The sequence below is a fragment of the Poecilia reticulata genome, linkage group LG20, assembly GCF_000633615.1.
Source record: "Poecilia reticulata strain Guanapo linkage group LG20, Guppy_female_1.0+MT, whole genome shotgun sequence".
Taxonomy (NCBI): Eukaryota; Metazoa; Chordata; class Actinopteri; order Cyprinodontiformes; family Poeciliidae; genus Poecilia; species Poecilia reticulata.
Window position 1 is genome coordinate 15,047,470 of NC_024350.1, and position 25,682 is coordinate 15,073,151.

A 25,682-nucleotide genomic window follows, 5' to 3' on the forward strand; every position below is an offset into this window, starting at 1 on the left:
CCCTCCCGCCGCCCCCAACCCTCCAGAAGCTCATTAGGCTTGGAGAAGCATTTGGCTGGGCACGGCCTCGGTGGGGATCCGACACCAACACAGCGATATCCAAACAGTCGCTGCTGACACAGCCGCCTACTCGTAAGCCTTTCGTCTGGGATCACACGGCAGACATGCTTTGTCAGTGGTCTCTCTCTTTTCATGCACACATAAACACACACTGCGCAGAGGCAAAGGGTCTGTGCAAACTGCGGCTGTGCTCCAGAAATACGTCAGCGGGAAGTGGGATTACTTTGGGGTCAAAATGTCAGCAGGAGAAAAATAATAAATAAATCCAAATGAATTTTAATAACTCATCTATTTGAAAAAGGTTCAACAAAAAAATTCTTCATCGCATTAAACAAAGACACACCTAACTAAGACTTCCAGAAGAGGAACCAACCGTTTTATGACGCCTCTTGTTATCAGAGCCTGGCGTGTTCAGTCAATATGCCATAATAGACCTAATGCTAGGTTATGCTTGAATGACCAGTTGAAAGGCTTGGATCATTTAAAGCAACACGCATTGAAGACATATAGGTCGGTTGGAAGTTTATACACACTAATCTAACTGATTTTGTTAGAAATGAGTTTGAATTTATCTCCTCTCATCCAAATAGGGTCAAAACTAAGCGTACTGGTTTCAATATAGACGTTCACCTCACCAACGTTTGGTTAACCACATGCTTTTTATAGAAATTAACAGGCTGCAGGCATCGTTCTGGCTCTGAATTAGACCAATCCTCTTGGCAGGAATAGTAGAGCTAATTTATGCAGATTCATTTCCAGGCAGAGAACCGGCGTTTATGTGTAGCGTATACATTTTCTGAAGTACTGAGGACGAGGCTTTAACAGAAACCCAATGTTAACCTGACGCATGTTTAGAATTATTTTTCTGCTACTGGAAAAAATCCTACAACGTCCAGGTTTCACTCATCAGACCAAAACCATCACATCAGAAGAAAAGTAATTAGAGTTGCAACTAACTATTTTAGGAATCGATTATTCTATTGATTGTTCTGACGATCAGATTTTTTTTTTTTATGGCACATTCTGCAGATATTTGACCACCAGAATCTTTTTTTATACAATATTAGAAATATGTTAAAAGATGCAAATAAACAAATAATGCAGTTTCTTTTTAAAATAAAAAATAAAAAAAACATTTTACTGCCTAGAATGCAATAACGGCATTCCTTTAGTGAACACTTCATCGTTTGTAGCAAAGGATACATCTGCAGATAAATACATACTTCTGACATCAACATGTAAAAAACCCTTTTTCACTTATCAACAGAGTGTAAGGATGACCTTTTGATCATTTTGGGGGGATTAACCAGTTAATAATTAGATAGCGAAAGGTGGTTCTTTTTATCTTTAATGTAAAATGTGAATATTTTTTACACAGTTTTGGCTAAATTACTGCTCTGAGAATGGCCTTTTTTTTTAGCCTGGATACTCCAGTTAACAGTTGACTACTAAATTATTTGGCGATTATTTTAACCATCGAGTCACCATGATTAATCTGAACAATTATTTCAGACCAAGTTATGATGTCAAACCCTCTACGAGCTGGAAACAATTGGATCACTGGCGTCATCCTCCATACAGTTTATCGAGATTTAAATCACTGTGGACTGAGAGTAGCACCTCCTCCACAACCAAAACCGTAAAGCCTGACTTGACGTTTCTGGAGAAAAAGATTGAGAAGTCAAGGTGACACTTTAAAACCTAAAAAGATTCCACCAACTGCAAGGCACGGTGGAAGTAGCATCATGTTGAGTGGATGTTTTGGACTAACTCCTTTCCCCTCCAATCAGTAGCTTGAGGAACTTGGACACAGTTGGGTGTTTAAACTGGACAGTGGTGTTTAGCACATCGATGTTGGTTTTAACACGAGTCTTTTGGTGTGACCCAAACCCGTATGCATATTTCTGACCTTCTGTGCATCAAAGGACATTAATAATTCAAACCTGTACACAAATTATTTTTTTCGCAAAAAGCGGTGAAGTTTATCGCGCATTAGTAATTCTGCCTCACAATGTTTACATTTATCACCAAAAAAAAAATCTAAAATAACTATGGCATCCATGGCGACGATGAGTGTATGTAAACTTTTGACCTGTCCTATGTGGTTTAGCTGGTTAAATGCATGGGAAACATTTTGTAGGTGTTCAGTCATGGGTTTGCATCTTGTGGGGAAAGATTTAAAGACACTGGACTGGGGTCCATACTCACTGTGAAGAGTTCGGAAGTCTATGCAAAGGTAGGGGTGGGAGCTTCGGCGTTCCGGTTCAAATCCAACCTGACTTCGTACTCTCACATCTCCTAGAAGAAATTAACACTCGTTTCCTCAAGATTCGTACCGTGCAAAAAAAAAAAAATTACATAAATAAAAGCATCATTGTTCTAAAAACAAACGAAAAAAGAACTACTTGGAAGTTATTTTTCAAGACTGATCTGATTTACATTATTTTATCCTTTTTTTTAAATTATTTTTAAGTGCCATGAGGACGGGCTTTACCACATGATGTACGGAGCAGGAGAACAAACCAAGCGCACACTAAATTTAAACGGCAAAAATCAGTGGGATGTTAAACCTTTTTATTGCCATTTAAAAGAGCTTCTGAAGGAAAGCCAAACTAAACGATTCTGGGTTTCTGGCAACATCCAAAGAAAAGCTCAGAATTGTTAAATAACTACAAATAACTATATTTGTCTGTTTTATTTGATTTTAGAATATGCACATAATGATTTACGAACACCTAAAAATAAATATCGTAACAATCCCCTCACTACTTTTGTTGCATTTTGCCAGGATAAACTCGACTCCATTTTGTTTTCCCTTTTTGAAGAGTGGCAAGAAAAACTGTGGGACGCACTGTAGTTGTGTGTACATAGCAAATTTTAAATAATCATAGTCATTGTTTTTAATTTAGAGTTTAGAAGGAACTCTAAACTCGGGTAAGATCTTTGACATTATGCCGAACTAGGCTGCAGTCTGGGGCTGCGACAATGTGTTTCATGATGAAGTTGAAATGGTGTTTTTTAAAACTGCACTCCACACATATATATATAAATCTGGAAGCTTTGTTATTCTGCAGACGTTTGCATTCAAATGTCTATTGAATGTGTCGATAAAAAGGAAAAATGTGTGAATAACTTAATTTGAAGTTTGACACATTGTTGGGGGGGGAATGCAAACAAAAAATTAATTAAGAAGTTGCCTTTTGGTTCTTGTCAGAAAATAAAGTTTTCCTTTACTTTGGAGATTTGACAGAAAACCCTTCGAATGAGAAGAAGACTTAACGCATCTGTTTATCTGGGTAGCTGCAACCAGGTCAATAATATGGTAAAACCCATCACGCTGGCATTCTCAGAAAACTAAGAAACAAGCAGAAGCTGTGATTTCAGAAAGTACGATTTGACCCAGGGCTAGCGTGTGCTATTCATATGCAGGAACAGTCACACACAAACACACACTCCCATGTCCCAGAAGAGGAAACAGACAGAGAAGTGAACAGCTGAGCATGCAGTGCCATGTCAGGACAGTCTGCTCTACTATTAGTACCCAGAGCCACTGAGGGCGACCTGGAGTCGAACTATGACCGGTTTTAGTAGTCAGGCGGAGGAGCGGGCTCCGAAGCTGGACCCCACGGACGGCGGACGGATCAGCATGTAGACTGCAGTCAGGAGCGAGATTATAGTGAGGTGACAGAACGATGCTGTGACGCTGATGCAGCAAAATGCCAGAGTGTGATTCCAGGCAAGGCTCTACAGAGCCTCCCAAAAGTATCCATGCCCCTAAACCTTTCCTCGTTTTGTCAGGTTAAAAAAAAACGACAACAAAAAAACACCAATTGAAGTTTTGTGCGATAGACCAACACAAAGAAGCACGTACTTGCAAATAAGTGCAAAAAATATATATATATTTCGATCCACCCTTTGCTGCAACAGCAGATGCAAGTGTTTTGAGGCAGATCTCTTCCAGCTTTACTCGTTTTGACACGGATCTGACTCAATTATTTGCAAAATAGCTCAGATTCAGTCAGATGGCATAAGTGTGAATACCAAGTTTCAGATCCTGCTACGAATTGGGGATAAGATCAAGTTTCAATGCATTCGATTTCCGGCTTGATCAAACGTGGATACTTGATTATCTTAATGGCCTATGAGCTAATTTTGAGAAAGAAAGAGGGTGGAAATCAGGAGCAAACTATCAATAAGGACATAAGGTCATGTGTACCACATCCTGTGCCCTCTGTGCCAAAGGAAGAGTGAGTTGAAAAGGAGCCACACCGCATGTAAGCTTAGTAAGACAGAGAGGAAATATGTCAAAATTAGAAAAATATGAGGAACTGTACACGACGTTTCAACCAGAACCTGCAGCAGTAGGCTAGCAGAGCATCAAGCTAGTGCTGTCAAATCTTCGCCTTAGCTCTGAGTCGCTGATTTTTACTGTGCGGCTCTTGAGACTCGTTAAGAAACAGGGCTTTTGCGCTCTGGAGCTAACTTTGGATTTAATATCCCACTTAAAGGTTTGTCACTGCTTTGCAGTCTATGTGGAAAAACTGACCAACTTCCTTGTCGCTTGCAGTAGAAAGCATTCCCTCAGCCTGATGGTGCCAACCCCCACGTTTCGCCATGAGGATGGTGCGCATTGAGCAGAGTCAAAGACAAGCTTTTTGCATGTAGGTCGTCATCTGACGGAGAAATCGTTTCCCACGTTTGCCGCGTCTCGTACGAGGTCAGTAGAGATCCACAAACAAGATTATTCTTATATCACTCCTCCCTCAAAAAGAAATAGCCAACAGATTCACCCACCCGAGTTTTGGATCTCTGCAACTCCTCGGGAACGACTATGGGCCTCAACTGTTCCTCTAGTTAATGTTCTCCATTTTAGGTTTGTGCCATACTTTTATCATCTTCGTACGGTTAATAAAAAGTGCTTCGGTTTAAAGCTTGACACATTGTTTTATAGAAAGGGATTAGATCCTTACTCGTAAAACCGTTTACAATCTCGCATCTCTTTTCTTCATCGTCAGTAATTCACCGGTGTGTGTTGGTCTATCACAAGAAACCCCAGTAAAAACATTGATGTTTGTGGTTGTGACTAATTGTGGAAATAGCTTAAGGGGCATTTCTTTTCACAAGGCTCTGCACATGGAAGTTAACTGATCAAGGAGCTAGACATTGAAATGTTACGTTTCCAGCATGGCACGTCAGACTGTGTCATGTGTGCATTGAAATTAAAGAGCAAAGTCGCACGCATGTGAACCCACAACCGGCACGTTACTTACTTGCAAACAGCTGTTTGAACACTACACAAGCTCCTATCAAAATACCAAAAACTAAGAATTACAATTCAAGGCATAAACAATGCTTCACAATTTGTTGAGAAGAACTTTGATCTGGGCAAAAAAAACAAAACAATGGATAACTAAAAACACAAGAGTGCATGCATTCCTGGGCACTGAGTGTGTGCTTGTATGTATAAACATCTGTCACATGTGCAGATACATGTGCTTCGGGTCAACATCGAGTGTGTGTGTGTGTGTGTGTGAGATTAGTGTGTTTTTGAGAGTCACAGAGTCCATGTTTCCCCCCCCAATGGTGCATTAGTGCCGGTACTCTGGGGTGGATGTAGGTCAAGTCATTATAACTGATGTGGCAAAAGCTCTGAGTGCTGCTATTTGAAAGCACATCAGCATTAAGTTAGCCGGCTAAAGCTGGGCACAGGCAAACACCAGTCTGCATTAGCGTGCTTCTCCTGCTCACACTCCGCTTAATCTGAAAAAATAAAAATAAAAAAAATCCTGCAGACACAGATGCTTTATGCCAATGACGTACGAGACTGCCGTCATACTTGGCCAAGGAAAATGATTAAAAAGCCCCTTCAGTCAGCTCAGCCAAAGCTCTGAGTGGCCGTTTCGTGCATGAATTATGACAGACTCACTAGGATTAAATCATCTACAGGAATGATTTTTATTTTATTCCTTTTTTTTTATAATATTTGCTTTTCAAAGAGTTTTTCACATGACCACCTAGGTTGTCAACATATACTTAGACTTTGAAATATAAATTGATATTTTATACTGAGTGAGCAGAAAACAAGCCCAAATCTAAGACTCTTTAAGGAAAATGTGACCTCGTCTCTGACTCCTGAGCTCTCTGTGCTTCTCTTTCTCATTCTTCTCGTTTTGCTTTTTGTTGCTCAACTGTGTATTTCAATAACGCGCATTCCCCACAAAAACAACAGTGACACGGCTGAGCGTCATCATCAGTAAACTCAATTGGAGGTATACAAATCTAGGGTGCACACACCAGTCCTATTTGCTCTACTTTCACCAAACACCAGTTTGTTTGTCTAGAAAGTTTGGTTCGGTTTGACCAGGCAAACTCTGGTCCACCTGCAAACCCAAATCTTGGTTCTCTGATGCCGTTCACTTCAACCGGATGTATTGCATATGTGGATGGCAGATGCACTGAATATCGTTCCAAAAGTAGAACAGACTCTATAGCGTAGGACATCATGGTTAAATACAACCTAAACAAATGTACGAGTCTAGCTCTAGCGGGAGAAATGCGGGACCAATGGACCAAAGACCATTGGTCTTTGGTCCATTGGTCTTTAGTCTTTGGTCCATTGGACCAAAGACCATTGGCCTTTTGCCAAAGACAAAAGAGAAACCTACAACCACTAAAATCCGACGCCACTCCATTTTTGTTTACATTATGTAAAGAAGGCAGTTGTGCTCAGTGTCTTCTTCAGAGGTTTTCATGTCGTTTCCTTTAGGGGTTTCTTGGTGGAGTGCCGCCACAGGCAAAAGGGAGAACCGTTTATTTGACGGTGTGAAAGGGAACCACACCAGCTGAAATTGTAACAAATGTTTCAACTTTAGTCCTGATAGAACCAAGTTTACTGTACTGTCTGGTTTTAAAACACCCTAAGAATCCACTTACAACTTGTATATTGCAGTTTTTCCCCTTTCTTGAGAGACATTCAGAGGCCCTGTCTAACATAATCTCCATTTAGATATACAACAGTCTCTGTGATTTATATCAGTTCAGCCTTTTAAACTAAAATGACACGAGCTGTGTCAAATGTTTTTACACCTTTTAATGTGTAAATTCAGTACTTTACCTGATTCTTCTTTTGCCGTTTATATATATATATATATATATATATAAATAATATTCTGGTCATTTGAGTAATATATTAGTATCCTTTATCTACATAGTCCACAAAGCAGAATCCCTAAAATGAGCTTCTGATTTGCTTTTTTAGGATCTAGACCAACTTAATTACAGCAACTTAAAATGATAAATCTAAATTTTGGGGACTAAAGTAAGGACTGAAGTATTCTACATTAAATGTTGATTGTCTATATGGTTTCTAAAAATAAATAAATGCCAGCAGTTTAGTGTTTTAGTGCATTTTAAAATCAAATAAATTTTGGTGCAACCTCTATTTTATGTTGTCTTGAGACCAAAAACAGTTGGGAAATTGTTGCTTTTTAGGTTTTTTTGAATGAGTGTCCAAAACCAAATACTGATGGGTGAAATGTTAAAATCAAGTTGTGATCAGATGAACCAAAGACAGGGCACATAATTGATAACCTTTTAGCCCAACATTTATGGGTTCAAACAGAGAGAGGAAGCCGGAGATCCCAGAAAAAACACCACGAAGAACAGAGAAATGCCTCGGTCAGAATTCGAAGAGCTTCCAGGTTAAAGATTGTGTAAGGGTCTCTTCCTATTAAAGGGCTGGTGAGATATTTATGTAATATTAAACATTTACAAAAGACTACTGGCAGGGTATATTTGAAGAAGCATACCTTGCCAGTACGTGCAGCTACACTGGTCGGCTAGAAGGGGGCAGAGTAAGGAGTAACACACTACAAACCACACACACACGTACACAGCTTTTCAATAGCCGTCTACGGCAGTGACCGCTGTGCAAGAAGGCGTTTGACGTACAAGGAAGTAGTTAAATCATGATGGAGCCAGAGGAGAATAAAAGTATAAAAGTATATGGATCTTATGATTAAATAAAACAGTTAAGCAGTTTTCAATGTTATCATTTCCCGGTAAGATCCTTTTACAGTTTGAACGACTCTACTCCGATTATTCCCTTGCTTCCACTCAAAAAAGTGTTTGTACTAAGTGACAGAAGCTGCCTTCACACTCCCACATCCACGATAAATAGACAGGCCGTGGTGGTATAACCAGCCTCTAATCACATCCATCCCCAATAACCTTATTGATTAGGAAGCAGCTGCTGATCCAGCTCCTTCTGAGACGCATTTCGCTCCATCTGACTGGCAGATCTATCAGTCCTCCATCCTCTCTTCCATTTTCTAAACTGCTTACTCTGGTTGGAGTCACTCAGGGCAAATGGATGGTGCTAGACACATACAGTATGTACACAAAGGCACGTGGAAAAATACCAGTTACAGCCCAGCTACACACCAGCTCTTACTCTGGCGAGGGCGGAAAGTCTGTACTTTAAATCTGATAAAACCCAAGACTCCCGGCGTTGCAAACCAAACTTTGTGTGACTGAGATAAAAACAAACGCAGGATTCGAGTTATTTAAAATATAAACTGTATAAACTAGCCATTGGGAATACACAAGGACCACTAAACATTTCTAACATCTCCAAAGTGTGCAATGTGTGTGTCTGAGGGTGAGGACAGGGAAACACTTACCTAGCATACGAATGTACAGCGCTGTCTGATCAGAGCTGTCATAGGAGATGGCCCCTCGTCTCTGCAAAGAGAGAGATGTAATCAACAGCAGTTCATGATAAAAAAAAAGATAATACTTTGCTTGTTTTCTCCATTAGAAATGACTTCATGACCCTTTTCAAACTGACTCGTATCAGCGTCACATTGTCTGCTGCTTTTTGAGATATTTTAGCCTACTTCGTGCTGTCAGACATGTTCTATTAAAGTGACTTCTAGCCTTGTGGCTAAGCGAAACTGCTTTATTACCGTTCATGGCATCATTTTAAAACTAATTAGTTTTTACATCAAAATTTTTAATGATTTGAAGTTATTTAAAATGAGGGAAAACACAGAATAAACGTAAAGCACTTTTTCAGAGAACGACACAGGCATCATTTTCAGATGAATGTACTTAGTATCTGCTCCGTTTGCTGCTAATCTGTGTGCAGATGAGCGTGCGCATACATCACTGCTACACTGATAAACATGTTCCTGCTTCGTATCACCAGCCTGATACGGCGCTGCTATCAGTCATGCAAAAAACACATGTGCAACGAGGAAATGCGCGCACACACACACAAACACACGTATAAATGCAACCACAAACAGGCGGTGTTGTACAAGAAAGTAATTATAAACACCGGTCCCAATTGGACCCCACCCAGGAGGCTTGGATTTACTTCCCTTTGAAAGCCCGTCAAAAAGCTCTGCTGCAAATGCACAGATGGTAACGTGTAGATTAAAAAGGGAATAAATAAATAACTCTTCCCTTTTCTGACGTCAACCGGTGACGCGAGATAGTCAGGAAAATTAGCCTCTGGCTACAATCTTGTGTATTTACATTTACATCGTTCCTCAGCACACAGGCCTTTCCTGTTTTAATATAAATGGCACTGAAATTAATAGTTAAATGCATCCAAGCTCGTTTACATTGAGTCAACGCTAATAACCAATAGGACATTAAATAGTTTTAATGATTTAAACATTGTAAATATCCATCGAATGTGACCAAATGTTAATTGTTAACTAAGATATATAAAAAGCTAGTCTAAATCTATCGTAGCTTTAGACTTTTTTAGCACATTTGTCCCAATCCTGTTCAAGGCCCTGATAATGTGTTGGCCACACAAAGTCAGGCAGTCAGTGTTAGCCAGGCAGCTATAGCGTTAGCCAACCCAACTATCATTTTTCCAATCTTTACCATGACACAGACCAGGAAAAAGACTGTAATAGTTGCTGCAACTTTCTTTCAGTGTACGCATGATCTGCTCTGCGTGCTGAGAGCTGAAATATTGCTCCAGGACTTATGGAGATGGGGTCAGGAAATCAGTCGCTAACATCTCTGCAGATCCCACACATCCTGGACACAAGTTGTTCAGACCTTTGCCTGAGAGTTGGTGCTGCTTGCAAAAAACAGTCCCAACACCTTACAGAGTGCTCGGCTAATCTGTGTTTACATGTGCAATATTCTAGCATGTCTTGGAAAAAACGACTGAATGAACGCAGTGAGCATATGAAACCAAAGTTAAATTCCCTGTTTTTGCACAAAAACAAAATGGATTCTGACAATTTAACAGCATTCAAAACAAAGCATTTCATTTTAGATGAATTACTGGACATGAAGTGAAATGCAATGCAAGCTACATTATCAACCAGACTTGATCAAAACAGAGTTTGCAGCGTTAGTCTTCTGCAAACTAATCCAGATGAAAATAAAGTCAGTGGGAGAAAGACATGAGTGAACTGACAACTGCAGAGCTCTGTGTGGCGAGTCTTATCTTTAGAAACAAGCAATTAAGACTGTACGGGTTTTAGGTGACAGTTTTCTTTACCTCACTAACCTCAATAGCAGCTTATTAAAGCTGAGATGCAGAAACTGCTGGTGTGATAAATTCTCTTTCGCTTTTAAAGAAAAAAAAAAACACACTGGCTACGTACAGAGCTATGGGGCGTTTTACCCTGAACACATAATAAAAATAACACAAAATGGTACATTTGCAAGCATGGAAATGGAAGCTTGTGTTCTACCTTTCTCAGTCTAATTTCATTTAGATTATTTAAAAAGATTTTTGTATTTTCTTCAAAACTACCAAGAGAAATGCTCATAATGGTGCAAAGTTTCTTTGTTAATTTGAAATGCTAACGTTTGAAATTGCTGTATTTTCTTAGTTAAACATTAAACAAATAAAAGAAACAGTTTTTAGGTCGTATCTCAGTTTTTAAAATGAACATTGAAACTGAATCTCATTGCCGCGCTTCACAACTAAAACTCCAGATTCGTTTGATTTTCTGTCAAGATAAAGAAATGTCAGTTCAACTAGAAATGCTGCATCCGTGTTGTGGACTTTATAAATGTGCAGGAAATGTTTGGATGATGCACGTCATTGCTTCATGCTAAAGTTATCCTCTTCATCTAGCAGCTTCAAAGCTACTGGGTGGCCAGTAAAAGTCATTAAACTTTTGGTTAGAGGTAATCTGCCTTCAGAATAGTTTTCTTGGCTCAAGTTGTTTCCAGCCTTGTATCAGAGTGGCTGCTTGTACTTGTTTACAAAAAAAATAGTAATGATAATAATAATGAGGCCTTCTGCTCTAAGAAGTTCAATAAGAGTCTGTTTTATAGCATCAATGACAGATGAACTGATAAAACCTCCCTCAAGTCTTCACAATAAAAGTTTTCACCACACATACTGTGCTCTGAACTTCATTTAAGCTGGCAGTGAGAGTTGTAATAATAATATTTATACTGAAGATAAACTGACAACTGGGAAGGATTTTTGCACGATAAACAGAAGATTTCCATCCCGATACATCCTTCTCTTGAAAAAGCAGAATTTTAATATCTTGTCGTTTCCCTTTTGAGCGAGCTAAAACTGCACGGCAAAGCCGTTTAAAATCTGTCCCCTTTTGTGCTGAATGCACTGTTATGTCTTTTCATGATGAACTAAAATTTGTGATTTAAAAAACTTGGATCTTACAGCCACATTTCCCAGCCTTACTCTTTATCTAAACCAGTATATAGAGCCAGCTGGTCCTTCCAGGCCAGAGGCATCTGCAGCAGGAGAGTCACAATCAGAGTGGGAGCCGTGGCTGGCTTCACTGCTCTAAATGTATATTTGCTCTGTCGACAACCAGCTGCTTGGAGCTGCACTGAGGTGTTGGCTCACCTCATTTTGCACTCTGCATACGCTGGCGCCCCTCCAGGCCGCCACTTTGCTCTTCTTTCTGGGGCGTCCCTTGCATACAGTTAAGAGGAATGACACGTTTAATGGATGGCTGAGTTAATGGATGTTTGAGTGAGCAACGAGAGTCCGGCTGGACACGCAGCTCTTAGAAAAGGTCTGCTAACTTCAAAGCAAAGTTAGCTTTGAACTTGTGTTTTTGCTAAAAGTAAAAGGAAAGTAACTTTTAAGAAAAAAAAAAAAAGCGATAAAACCCGACAGCACAGTGACATCTTGTTCATTCCGTCTGTTTACTATGATAATTTGAAGACAACTGTCTGGTCAAACCTCAAACACAGACAAACACAAATAATCCTGCTCGTATGCTCATGACTTCATATCCTTGGGCTTAACCGTGGATCCACTTCACACACACACACACACACACACACCTAACAGCGCCTGTCCGATGAGCTCATGACAGCCGCCAATCCAAAGCTAATATTTTACCAGCTAGCAAACACCTCGAGTCAGGGTGTGCAAAGCTGTATTTTAGTGTCAACAAGACTCTGTATTTACACACAGTGCAAGTGTTTAGTTTTGGCATTATATATTGTGTGCATGTATGCATGGATTCGTGTGCGCATGAATGCAAGACGGCGGTAAACGTAAAGTGTGGGAACGACACGATGCAGTCTCCGGGGATTGGAGTCGAGAACGGCCTGTGTGGAAAACCAAAGGTTTTCGTCAGAATTTGAACGGAAACAAAAAATCTAAACAATGGGTATGGGCAGTCACGGTGTTGCGAACAGATTTATGTCCTGAACAAACAGAAAAGTTTAGGTTTACTGTCAAAGTGGCAGAAAGCAGACACCCCTTTCTTTCACCCGCCCATCACGCTGTCTGGGTTCAGCAGGAAATAGTGCTGATTTGTAGGAGCGGCACATTAGAGCGGAAGGTTTCATGTTGGTCAGCTAAAGACAAAGGAAACTTCTTCACAGCTCCTATTTGGGGCCCACTGCTGTGCACATTTCAGCTGAAATGATGCAGATATCGCATACGCGTGCAATGCATGACATGTTTACACCGAGTGCAGCAACAGGCACATTTAACGAGGAGGACAATGTGTTCCGAGTCATCAGAATCACGAATAATTTAAATGTTTTACATTCGAAAGTTTTGTTGGCGTCTTTAAAATGAATTTTTTATTTAAATGAAGCAGTAGTAGTGACACATTTGTAGGGCTGCAGCCAACCTCAGCCTTAAACTATGATTGTGAAGCAAAGAGTTTGTAGTAGATTCAGTAAAACTTCCATTTCCGTGATCTGTACATTTTTGATTACATCTCATGATTGAAGAGAACGTACCCAGCAAAGATCAGAGGTTTGAAGAGTTTTTTTTTCAAAAGAAATTTACACTTTACACAGCTAGTACCTGGAAAAGCCATCCATTGCCAACATCAGATATGTAATGTTTTCACTACGAAGCAACTAGAATGTTTTCATTTCATAACCGCTTTCTCTTAAAGCACAGTCTTCTTCCTCAGGCTTGTTGCCTTAGGAGGAAATATGGGTGCTACAGTACATATATCTCGGCGTTTGATCAGTGACGCTAACCGGAGTGTCACAGCACAGCTAATCTGCCGGCTGATCACAGGCTGAAAAACAAAAACGGATAGGGGCTTTCTGTTAACTTATATTTCACCACAACCTTTGTTAGTCAATTAGCCACAGGAGCAAACAAAGACAGGGCTCGACTCACTGAAGAAATGGAAACGTAAAAATATCCGGTGTTTTTAGCACTGGTTCTATTACACTTGGTTGGATTAAGGAGATCATCGGAGAAAGAGTCAAGAGATAGACCAGCAGAGAGCAACACAAAACAAATGTGGCAGGCAAAATATGTGGATGCTGTTGCGGTTTTTAAGAATAAAGTCACAAGAAAGCACGAAAGATGTAGGAAGCCATTTTGAAACAAAAGTGTTTTCTACAGAGTGATAATTAAAGGTGCAGCGCAATTTAATGACAGTTTTCTAAATGCATTACATCTAAAGATGCTAAAAAAAAAGTTTTACTACTGAATACTATAAAAGAAAAAAAACAAACTTAGTCAGCTGGAGTTGGAGTAGGTAAGACTAGGTGGAAAACTGGAATTTAAACAAGAGAAATTAGTAAAAATATCATATCATTTTAGTAATATTAACATTTTCAGGGACTCCAACCAGAATTCAAACATGGATCAGACAGAAATCCGCAGAGCGAGCTAAGGATAACACTCATTCATACGTGCAGAAAGCTAAACAAATACAAAGAGCTACATCACTGCTTTTATATCCCAAATAATGAACGTGTAGTATAAAAGGTAAAACTGATGTTTAACTACACACCAGATATTTCAAAACTGTAACTTCAAACACTGAAGCCTCGTTGTTATAAAATAACCACCAGGAAATCAGCGCATCTGTTTATTTGAAACGAGTGTGAGCGTTCACAGACAACACGGGAAAACAAAAGACTAAATAGTTACCGATCTGCATTTAATACTTCCCGTTGCGGTCGTCGGGTTCAGCATTTTTGATACGTCAAACCTCCCGGGTACATTTATTATGTAGTTAAATTAGCTGACTGGACCGCTTTTTTTATGTCGTTTTGACAAATGGCATCAAATGCCGACTCTGACCTAAAGAAATGCAAAGCTTTTCTAAAGTGTAAAAGTATTTATGTGCAATCAAATGACTCATGTACACAGTTTATGAATGCCAAATTAAAACTGATTGTTTGAAATTTGCACTAAAGCTGTGTCTCCAGATTACCTAGTTCACCTTTGTGGACAAAGTGCTTTAACAAACGTCATGTGATCTGATCACAGGTCTGGTTTCCTTTTTCTCCACTTTCCCTAAGAATTTCAGTGAAACCACAAATCTCCGCAGCTGCAGAGTTCAAAACAGCTCGTAATATCAACAATGTTCTCATGTGAGCAGAAGACTGAATTCAGGCCGGACCTGCACGAACATGCAGCTGTGGGAGCTGAAATGGGTCCTGCGTACATCCATCTGTAAGCAGGAAAAATAACGCCAGCTCCTGCTTTTGAGTGCATTTTCCCTTGCAGCCCTCGGCGTTCTCCGCGTTTGATTCGTCTGGCCCCCAGAGTTGCACTTAGCTGGTGTTCACCCCGCAGCACTTTGAACACAAACTAAACAACGCTTTGTTTGGAGTGTGCTGCGAGCGTAACAGTCTACTCATTGTGCTCTGCAATTCCATGTAAGCTCGTTTACATACGTCTACGCTCCTTATCTCGGCTTAGTCCAACAGCCTGAGGTCAGAACGCTCAGGTTTCTGAGGTCAGGACCTAGTGTCAAAAATTCCTGATAGAGTAAGCAGCCCGGGGCTTCGGTGTCTGTCATTTTCTGACTCCTATAGTCCCAGAGATAGTAGAGGAGAAAAAAAAAAAAAGGCACAAAAGGTTCATGTATATGAACTCAAATTGACCTTACAGGCATTTGGTGAGATTTTAACAGTTTTATTTCAGAAAGAGAAAAAAAAAAAAACACTGGAGGGGGTTTAAACTAAAACGAAGACAAAAAAAACGTGTAGCTTAGCTTTGTGTTTGATCTCCTGTTTCAGTCCACCGCCTTTCAAATGATATCAGAGCCATACAGCTTCCTTGTATCAAAGATGGGTGTAAAACCTGCTTTTATGGCGTTATCACACTTTAAACATGGGGTGTAACCGAGGGTGGAATGGCTACAGACAGCCAGCGGAGGCTAAGCAAATGAGCCCCAGAACTAACCTCATAAACCGACATATCACAAACAAAGGAAAAACACACACACACACACACACACACACATGCAACTACCCCCTCTGAGATAAAAGCAACAGACTCGATGCCGTTTCATGAACTAAACGTTTCCTTCCGAGTTATGACCCGGCGCAGAACTTTGCTGTGTGGGACAGCACATTCCAGCAACCGAGTGCTAAGCCATAAACACGGGCAGACTTGGAGAGACGGTGTGTGACTCCATCTGTGTGCGTGAGCTTCAGCAGCTACATGCACAAGAAGTCCTCCACGGAGTCTACCTGGTGGAGGAGTGGCTTAAGAGCGCCGCGATCAGCCTGACACACTTCAGCTGCTGTGAATTTTAAGAGCAGGCTGCTGGATTGATGAAGGGGGGAACTGACCCTCGATATCTCAGCAAACTAAGTGACAATCAGCACGACAAAGCTGCACACTCGTAAGGCAACTTATATATATTTTTTTTTACTGGCAGGGAAAGTGCCATAAAATAATTCAGACCTCTTTATACTTTACACAGAGTGCTCCAACTGCTCTTTGTGTACCTGGGCTTTTAGCATTGCTGTATGAAACGAGCAGAGTAACGAGGCGGTGCTTCAGATTCTCTCCGGCCGTCTAACACTGTGCAGGAATTTCATTCATTTAAATGCCATCCCCCGACTCCAATTGCCTCTCGGGGTCAACTAACTGCCCCCTCTTTTTTTTACCTTCAGGGCAAACAAAACCGTAGGTGAAAGCTGCAACAATAAAACCTACGATCAACAACACATTGTCCGTCTTCCTTCTTTGGATCCAATGTTTCAAGTATATGTTTGCAGATACCGGAGAAATATGGGTAATATTTACATTTGTGCCATTTTATTTTATAAAAAATAAATCAAGCCTGAATGCAGCTGCTGTTTTGACAAATGAACAACCTTGCTGCATTGCAATACAGTTTCTTGTTGATTTTACCAAAACATCTGCATGCCCCCCTAAAAAAAAAAAACTTTCACAATACATATACACTTTACTAGTAGCATTCCACAACCCTCTAATGGCTGCTGTTTGTGCACTTTTCCACCACATTTTCTTTCCTTCCACCAAACTTTTCATTTATTTGCGCTCTGAATAGCAAGCCTATTAAGCCTTGTGGAGGACGGGTCAGCAGTGTGTTCCATTATCGTATAAAGCACATTTCATTTTTGTTTTAAAAATATTTTCTTAGTTAAATTTTTGTGGAAGAGTGAATTTTGAGTTTACATCAGTAAAAAAAAACAAAAAAAAAAACACTTGAAATGTATCACTGTGTGTGCATTTAATCTGTAAAGGTTTGCTTTTATGAACCGAACTACTGAAATAAAACAAATTTTCAATTATATCTTAATTTAACGCATATTTTTGTGCATCAATTATGTGGCTACAAGCAATTTTATTATAATGTGTCTCACTGGAGCTACTTGTGTAAAGTTGTTGCTTTTACTCAAGAATTGTGAAACATTTTCTAAGTCACATGTTAATGCTTCAGCTATTTAAGAAAATTATATTTTATCAGTGTGGACTAGATTAAGAATCAAATCTAAAAGTGGCATGCACCTTTTGATACATTGTGATAAGTGCAAGTTATTTTTAGAGCCAATGACAAAAGGGATGTAAAAACAAAATTGAGGGTTAAAAATCAAACCAATAGTTTTTTAAAAAGCTACAAAAACTTTAAAGATGTGCATTACACATTAGTCAGCCTGAGTAGTTCTTGTGTGTCTGAAAGTGTGTCAATGTGTAAAACCACTTTTTCATGGTTGATTGCACTCGACGTTGCAGCACAAAAACATCGCGGTCACGTGACATCAGTCACCCCCCCCCCCCTTCCTCACAGACAGAGATGAACGTGATGCGAATCATAAAAAGTGTCTCGGTGAAAACAGGATGTTGTCCATTTACCACAAAATAAACATTCTGAAAAGCCCTCCAGGTCATTTCTGCAAAGCTGGTTTAAAACCTATGTTTTGGTGCAGCGGGGGTTAAAAGTTTGCGAAAGATTGTGAAATGCCCGGCTCAGAGTCTGAGCAGCTCCTCTAGCATTCTTACCACATCCTGAAACGACGTCAATCTGACGGCAGTTTGAATCAACAAAGTAACTCCCAGAAGAAGAAACCGCTGCCTCGTGTTCCCTTATCAAATCTGTGCAGAGACGAATCTACGCTGCGTGGAACAAACACACCCATCTCTTACCCTCATGCACAAGCTTATCGTCTCCCTAAGCATCTCATATTTGAAGGGGGTTATCTGCAATCAGATGACAAAACAATCTTGACGGCCCGTCTGACGGTGACGTAACAGACCGAGTAGATCACGGCGTACAGCCCCGAGCTGCTTTCCTCCCATTATCACGCAAAACAACGTGACAACACAGAACAAATCAATGCCATTTGTTTACCAGTGTTTTCACCAGAATTGTTGGTATGTGGATGTGAATGAATGCAGCTATTGGAAACTGGGGAGCAAAATGTCTTTTCATCAAGTTGCTGGATTTAGATTTTACAATTTTGTCGTGAAAAAGTACTCATATGGCTTAAACGTTTAACATTCGGTCATGAATTTATTCACATTTTATACGAGTGTAACAATAAGCATATAGCTGCGGATATCACAGTGGCCTCCTGGTGTTCCTGGAAGACAGAGACCACAGCTGCTAATGAAAAACTAAAAATCCACAGAAACTTTAGACTCCCTATAAAAATGCTTATAAACTGTCTATTTTAATAGCTCAAACTCCAAACACAGCTTAATGCATATTAATTCGCCCACTGGAAACCGTCTTAGCTCTACTGCAGAAGTTAGCATCTACGGTTTCCTTATCTCTGCTCTTAGGCATACAGCCAATCAGCACCAAGGAAAATAAATGGCACTCCTGGATTGGCTACAGCCAGCAGCATATAAAATAGCAGCTAGCTATTGCAGCTTCCACAAACTGCATTTCCTTTCAACTATTTTAGAAAAAAAAAATCTGCAAAACAAATTTAGCACAAATAACTTGGAACTAAATTCCACAGCAAAAATACACAAATTGAAATTTTCTTTCTTCAGCCTCGTAAAAAAAAAAAGTCCGATATGGGAAGAAAAAAAAAATTGGAATTGTGTCGCCTGCTGTGTGAGCGTTGCCAAAGCACTACTTATATTCGTAAAAAAAGAAATTGTATACTTTGTTTTTACACATTACTTGCTACTTTGAATTGGTAGGTAGCATAAAATCCAAATAATACACTCAAGTTTTTTGGATACATTTCGACAAAATTGCAAAAAAAAGTTCTACGTTCTGAAAACTTTTTCAAGTCACTGTCGGTAAAAATGTGTGCAGCAATGCCAAGCAAAGCAGAGGCATCAGTGTTTCATAGTTTATACGAGAACCACATGACCTGTTCCAGCGTCCTTCTCCCTGCATGTCGCTTCTAGACTTTCCAATTTGAACCAATTTAATTAGTCGCTGGCTCATGTTTACCTGTCGCTTTTCTTCAAAGAAAGAATATGTCAGGGAAACCAGCTTTCCTGAATGCATTCCGGCAAAAACCTCACTTTATCTTTCAACAATTCAGGACTCTAACATGTGTCACATGCATACAAAGACAACAGAAGAAGAAAAATCCATTCATTGGTGAAGGTTCCCCCCCGGACCAAATCATAAGCATTCCACAGCCACTAAGGGAGATATCCTTCTGAGACAGAGTTGTGTCTTCAGCCCAACTCTTTTGTCCACTGTTTACAAGAGGAAATGTCTTCATCTGCAAGGGAAGGGGTGGCGGGAGGGGGTAGAGGAGGAAGAAAGAGAGGGAGCTTGTGAGTGAGCGGTACAAGATAGCCGGAGAAAGAAGAGAGACTGAGACTCCGGCCATCTGTGAATGTGGAAGCGAGCCAAACCACTGCCCACAGAGCACAGGCACATGCCTAACTGCCTCTTTCTGCCATGGCAGTCCTGCCCTGCTTCCACAAACAACAGGCTTGTTGAACCACACACAAAAACACAGCAGCCACCAAGGACAAACGCACCCTTATGGTCATAAATAAGGCCTAAACATAATATTTGTGGAAGTGTAATTGATCTGTAGCAACACCGTTGCATGCATACATGCAGGTTCACCCATTTTTGTTAATGTTTGCAAGAGGAGAGGTGAAGCATTTCAGCTGCAGGTCTTAATGTTTCTAATTTAATTGTTTTTTGTTGTTTTTTTTTACTTTTTATGGCAAAAAGAAATTGGTAAAATGCCAGAACTGCATCAGAAACAACCTAGAAAGAGGGAAAAAAAAAAAAAACTTGCAATGTATCTCATACTGGAAGGATAGTGTTGAAACTTGTGTTTGTTAGCAGATGAGCAACACAGAAATCGAACCACAGTGTCAACTCGGAGGCATCGCGACCTTTCCAGGGAATTCTCCCTGGTTTTGGTCCGAGATCCAAGTTCCAAGAATCACCGTGAAAAAAAGCCATTTAAGGTCTAATAGCTGCTGGAGGCAGAGTGTTGAGACAGAGCAAAGGGAGAATTTTACTGCACTGACCGAAACCATTTCACCAGAAACCCTTTGAGATCTACTAAACGTCTGACATCAAGATAAATGCATCCAAAACAGCTCAAGAACAGTAACCGACCTTTTCACTTGCATGTTGTTTAAATTCTCCTAAAGAGATTAAACCTTTTAGCTTTTAGTGGACTCTGAAGGTTACTCTGTGACCAAGGTGTTAAACTAAAGTTCTCCAAGTTCAGAAAAAAATCTGGGTACAGCAAGGAAAAGCAAACCCAAGAAACCAGAAATCCTGCAACGTGTCTGAAGGTGTTAAATGTTCTTAAATAAGAGAGAAGTTTACCCAATACAGGTTTGTGCAAACAAAGCATACCAGTGCGGTTGTCTCGTTTGGCTCAGTTACAGCTTAGATTATACAGTACAACAGTGGAAATCTACACAACGGAATCAGATGTGAAAGTTAAAAAGGAGCGTTACACTGAATCTAATCTGAAGGTGCTGGGAAATAAATCAAATCTATTCAATTTGTCACAATGTTGTTCCATGTGACATCCAAAATGGAAACCATTTTCAATTCGTGGAAACTCAATTTCTTATTCCTGAATGCATCTTCACCGCCATCTCCTGAAACAAATTATTGACCAGATCAGATGGGTTTGTGGGAAAAGCAAAAGAGTTAAAGAGTTTTCAGTAGATGTTGAATTAATAGACTTTCTTTGAAATGGAAAGCACACTATGGCTCAATTACTGGTTTTGAGGAAGAAATGGTAAATAAAGTCAGACATTTTACACCGCCAACCTTTCCGCAGAAGAGAGACTGCAGCTTGAAGACATCAGAATTGCTTAGATTTTGTGAAAGCTACACTTTGGCTGATAATCCTTCGAAACACAGAAGGAAATTTTGAAAACCAAGCAGACTGTAGCTGAAAGACTCATGGAGGCATACAGAACAGACTATCACTGTGCAGATAACAAATATTTAGCATAGCTAAAATGTATCCTGTAGTGACAGTTTTCTCTAATAGACCAAAGTTTAAGTTCACAGGCCGTTTCGTCATTCCTTACTAAACTTAGCTCTAGTGTATTGTTGCTTGGTTTTTTCTATGCCATATTTTTGTCAGATATTATGATGTTAATTTTTCCTCTAGTCAGTATTTAGGGTCTGTGTGACATTATTACCATTAGTCAGACAGGTATGCAGTTTTTCCTCATATTATAACCCTCCTAAAGTAATGGCCCAACTCATTTTTTTTTTTGCAAAGAAATGAAATAAATCACTGACAAAAATGACTTGGGCCATTATTTTAGGAAGATGACGACATGATGTACTATGGCTTGTTTTTGCAGAATTGTTCACACATCTCACCAACAGTTTTTACACTTAGCAACCAAATTGTTCCTCAACTAAACTGGTAAAAAAAAATTCCTTCTACTTTTGGATTGTGTGGAAGGACAGCTGGTTGCAGCAGCACAAACATAAATAACGTCACCATAGTTATCAATAATGAAAAATATAGATAAACTATATTTAACCCTATTTCGATAAAATCCTACAAGCTTTTTCATATAAGGTTGTCGTCCAGGTAAAAATCTAATTATGTATAAATAATGGAGTTTTTTTCCTTGATACACATCAGCATTTTCTGAAATATGAAAGTATGGTGTCATCTGCATAAAGGTGCATGTCACCTACTGACATGGTCTTCTAACGGTTTTTCTTTCATAACTGAAACTAAAATATGACGGCTGAACTGTTCTTAAAGTGCTGTTAAACCAATGTTTACGTCATTTCACAACATCAGCCGGTAGATGTAATTACAGACATGAATACAAGCTTAATTTCTCAACACCATAGATTGGGTCTTGACACCCTGTGAGCATGAATTAAAAAAAAGTTATCAGTAGGAACCGCTGCATATAACTTAAATAGATATCCATCTAAAATGGTCACATGTACTACACAGTAGAGGTCTGCACAAAAGCTAGAAGTCAAAAATGACAGAGAAAACTTGAAATGCAATTGTAAGATGACAAGAAAACCAACAAAATCAAGAAAAATCAAAAAATCCTCAGCAGGGAGTATTAAAAAAAAGGTAAAAGCATATAAATACCTGATGACTTGTCTCTAAAACATCTTTCCTGAGCACACAGGGAATACCTAGCACCCATTATTCTTCTGCACAAAGAACTAATGGGCGTCACGTCAAAGACAAACGCTTCAAATGACTCAGTACAAGCTAACGCAAGGAAGACATCATAAAAGGCAGAAATGTGACCTTACAACATGAAGACGGTCGTTTCTGCTTACACTTTTTATCTTTACCCACACAGCAGGTGAAATAAATAGAGATATGCAAACCAGAGGGATATTTTCAATGCGCTACAAGAAAAAAAAAAAAAGGAAGTTCACGTCTTACTCGAAAATTTATGCTATGTCAATGTGTCAGTGTATGATAACATAAATAACAGAGTGGCACGTTCCTTCTGATAAATCCCAGGAGGAAACTCAAGCATCGTGTTAGCACCCGCTGAAAGAGGGGCCTTTTATCTGAGGTCAACATGCACAAATACAAAGTTGGGAGACAGCTTCTTGTCTGTTGTAAAAGGTCCAACTGATAAGAACATGGTGAGGACTTCTGTGCAACTGAATGCTCATTTTATGTGTTTGCATTTGTATGTGTGTGTAATGAACTGCTAAACGCTTGAAACTGTTAAACTATAGTTTGAGATCTGGTATCTTCAGTTTTTCACAGCTTTTAATGCCTAAACTTTTACATTTTAACTACATTTAACACACATTTAATGCACGGGTTAATGGTAAGAAGTGACAAGTTGTAGCCCATACAACTTGTTAATGTCAATTTAATGTTCTAGTAGGAACAGAAATACAAACTTTTGTGTGTTCAAAAACGTTAACACCCAACCACCACCTGCAAGATTTTTGCCGATTATGCATTCTGTGGAAAGATGTTTGTTAGGGGCCAGTGTGTGCACAAACATGACCATACAGTTGTCATAGAAGATATTTAGATTAACTGTGACACCTGTCATGGGTCTGGGGCCCCAATACGTTGCCTGGAGGCTTTAATATAAACATTCAACAAACAATATTTTCTTTTTTAACAAGATTCTGGCATACGTTTGGACATATACATGGCCTCTCCTCTATAGGCAGACTGTCTAGAGCTTATTAGATTCCACCGACAGACTCCGTTTTTAGGCATTAACCAAACATTTGAGATTTGATTTGGGTAAGGGCCCTTTCAGAAGCTTAATATTTGTGATATCTGATCTGCCCACTTTTGTGTTTGGGATGGACACACCCAGTCGTGTCCACTTTTCAAGCACCTAGCTGTTGTGACACCAACTCTCTGGCAGTGAAACAAACCTTCAGCATGATGCTGCCACCACCATGCTTGACGGGTAGAACATGTCTGAAAGCTTCCCATCTGCACACTAAAAAATTGGATTCAGCTAAATGTCCTTATAAGGATGGAGATACCAATTAGTTTGTGTGTGTGTGCAGAAACCTCTAACAACCACCTGCACGATTCCTGCAAATTATTAATGCACTTGCTGTGAAATTCCTCATTGCAGACTAGTGCATGCCCTACTGTAAAAGTAAAATTGAAAATATATAAACATATATATATATATATATATATATATATTTTTTTTTTTTTTTTTTTTTTTTTACCTGTGACAGCTGTCTTGGATCAGGAGCCCCGAAGAGGGAAGAGCTGGAGCTGAAACTAATGGCTCCCCTCCGGCTGAGGACATGCTTAGGAACCGGCCTGTCTAGAGGCAAAACCGGCAACTGATAACATACTTCCATTGAACAGTCAGGGCTGGTTCCGGATCAAAAATATAAAAGAAAAAAATATATAAAACATGCAATGTAAAAAAACAAAACAAAAAAGAGAGAGAGAAATGACTGATGAATTGGAAAAAATTTCCAAAAAAAAGGCGAAAGGAAATAGCTTTCAGTATGGTGAAAACGATCTGACACGAAGCTGTGAAGTGTTTCTGTTCATTATGAGCGACTCAAAACTTGTCCAGATCGCCTTCATCGATGCTGCGTCTCGTCTACCTCCGCCGTTTTACATCCCTCGGTGTCATTCTGTGAGAAACTATTCATGCCGTCGCTGTTGCGTTCGCCCCTTTCTTTCTCATTTTGCTCAAATCCGGGCCCACGGACGACGAGACCTTCTTGCCATTTTCTGGGTCTTTATGAAATCGCTTCCTCATTTTTCAAAGCAGAGCAAAAACGTCCGCTCGCCCGGGCTCCGTGGCGTCCCCGCGGATCCGCATATCGCAAACCCCGAGATGAAAACAAAAGGCACGACCGCTTCCAGAAAATATCATCAACATATCATTTTCTGGTGCCAACACCGGCGGGCGAAGGAGAACAGAGGCAGCTCCGGGAATGGGGGGGATCCTGACGGCGGCCGCGGTCGTGAAGGACTCCTCTCTCATTCAGGACTCGGCCGGTGGTGAGATATATTCAACATGTAGGGGCTTTTCCGTCTTTTCTCTGAAGCTGCGTGATGAAGGAGCTGTTGCCTAATTCGCCGCTGGTTGTAAAAACACCAAGTGTCTGGCTCAGAGAGAGGAGAGAGGGGAACCCCGACGTTCCTCTCATTCACCGCCGCTCCGCTGGGGTCCGCATCGACTTCAATGGCACAAACATAAACGCGTAAAACAAAAACAAAAAAAGAACAAAAAAATAACCTAAAGAGAGCTTAATTCTCTACAACTACCTGCCTATCGTCCTAAAAATTATCCTGCTGTGTGGTTTTAAAGCGCACAACACCTGCCAGAGATGGTGCTGTTGGAGCGAGCACCCCAAAAAAACGCCCTTGTTTACGGTTAGCCAATAGCGTGAAGGCAGTGTTTGTAAAACAGACGGTGATTGGATAATGCTTTCATGGCTGTATGAAACAACACACGTGAGTGGCTGCGGAGCCAGGGCGATCCCTAGAATTATATGAGCAGTCATTTGCAGACGGCGTGGACTTTCTCAAGGGTATTCCTCCACAACGGGGCTTGCCCTGCAGCGGTCCACATTATTGCCTGTGATTACCTTTCTCATGAGTCATACTACTTGGGAGCTGAAATACAGCTTAGCAAACGTTTCAAAATGTTGCATCTCTGTTGAGCTATGGCAATTTTGCTGCATGGGTGTGCTGACTAAAAATGTCAAATTTAACCAAAGAGACACATTTAGAAGGAAGAATATCATCAAAAAGTTCACTACCTTTTCAATAAATCAAACCTCACATATTGTATGCATTCATTCCACATAGAGTGCAACATTTCAAGCCTTAATATTTGGAAATGTTAATCATTATGGCTTACAGAAAATAAATACCTCAAATTCAGTGTCTCTAAAAATATGAATAAAACATAGGATACATTTTTAAAAGGATATTTTAAACTGAAATGTCAGGCTTCCTAACAGCATGTTCATTTCTAT

At 39.9% G+C, this 25,682-nt stretch overlaps 1 protein-coding gene across 5 annotated transcripts in view; it reads right to left on the minus strand.

Moving 5' to 3' along the window:
* Positions 1–25,221, minus strand: part of pde7a (phosphodiesterase 7A) — a 30,600-nt gene extending 5,379 nt beyond the window's left edge. Inside the window, exons 1-4 of one of the 5 annotated variants that reach the window (XM_008396257.2) lie at positions 23,904–25,221; positions 8,742–8,802; positions 5,331–5,363; positions 2,269–2,355 (exon numbers count right to left, since the gene is read on the minus strand). In XM_008396257.2, the coding sequence (XP_008394479.1) occupies positions 2,269–2,355; positions 5,331–5,363; positions 8,742–8,802; positions 23,904–24,041 (319 nt within the window). In that variant the 5' untranslated portion in view covers positions 24,042–25,221. Of the gene's footprint in view, positions 1–2,268; positions 2,359–5,330; positions 5,364–8,741; positions 8,803–23,903 lie in introns of all 5 variants that reach the window. The other 4 variants (XM_008396256.2, XM_008396259.2, XM_008396258.2 and 1 more) reach the window with 4 other exon arrangements.
* Between the last annotated feature and the right edge of the window lie 461 nt (positions 25,222–25,682).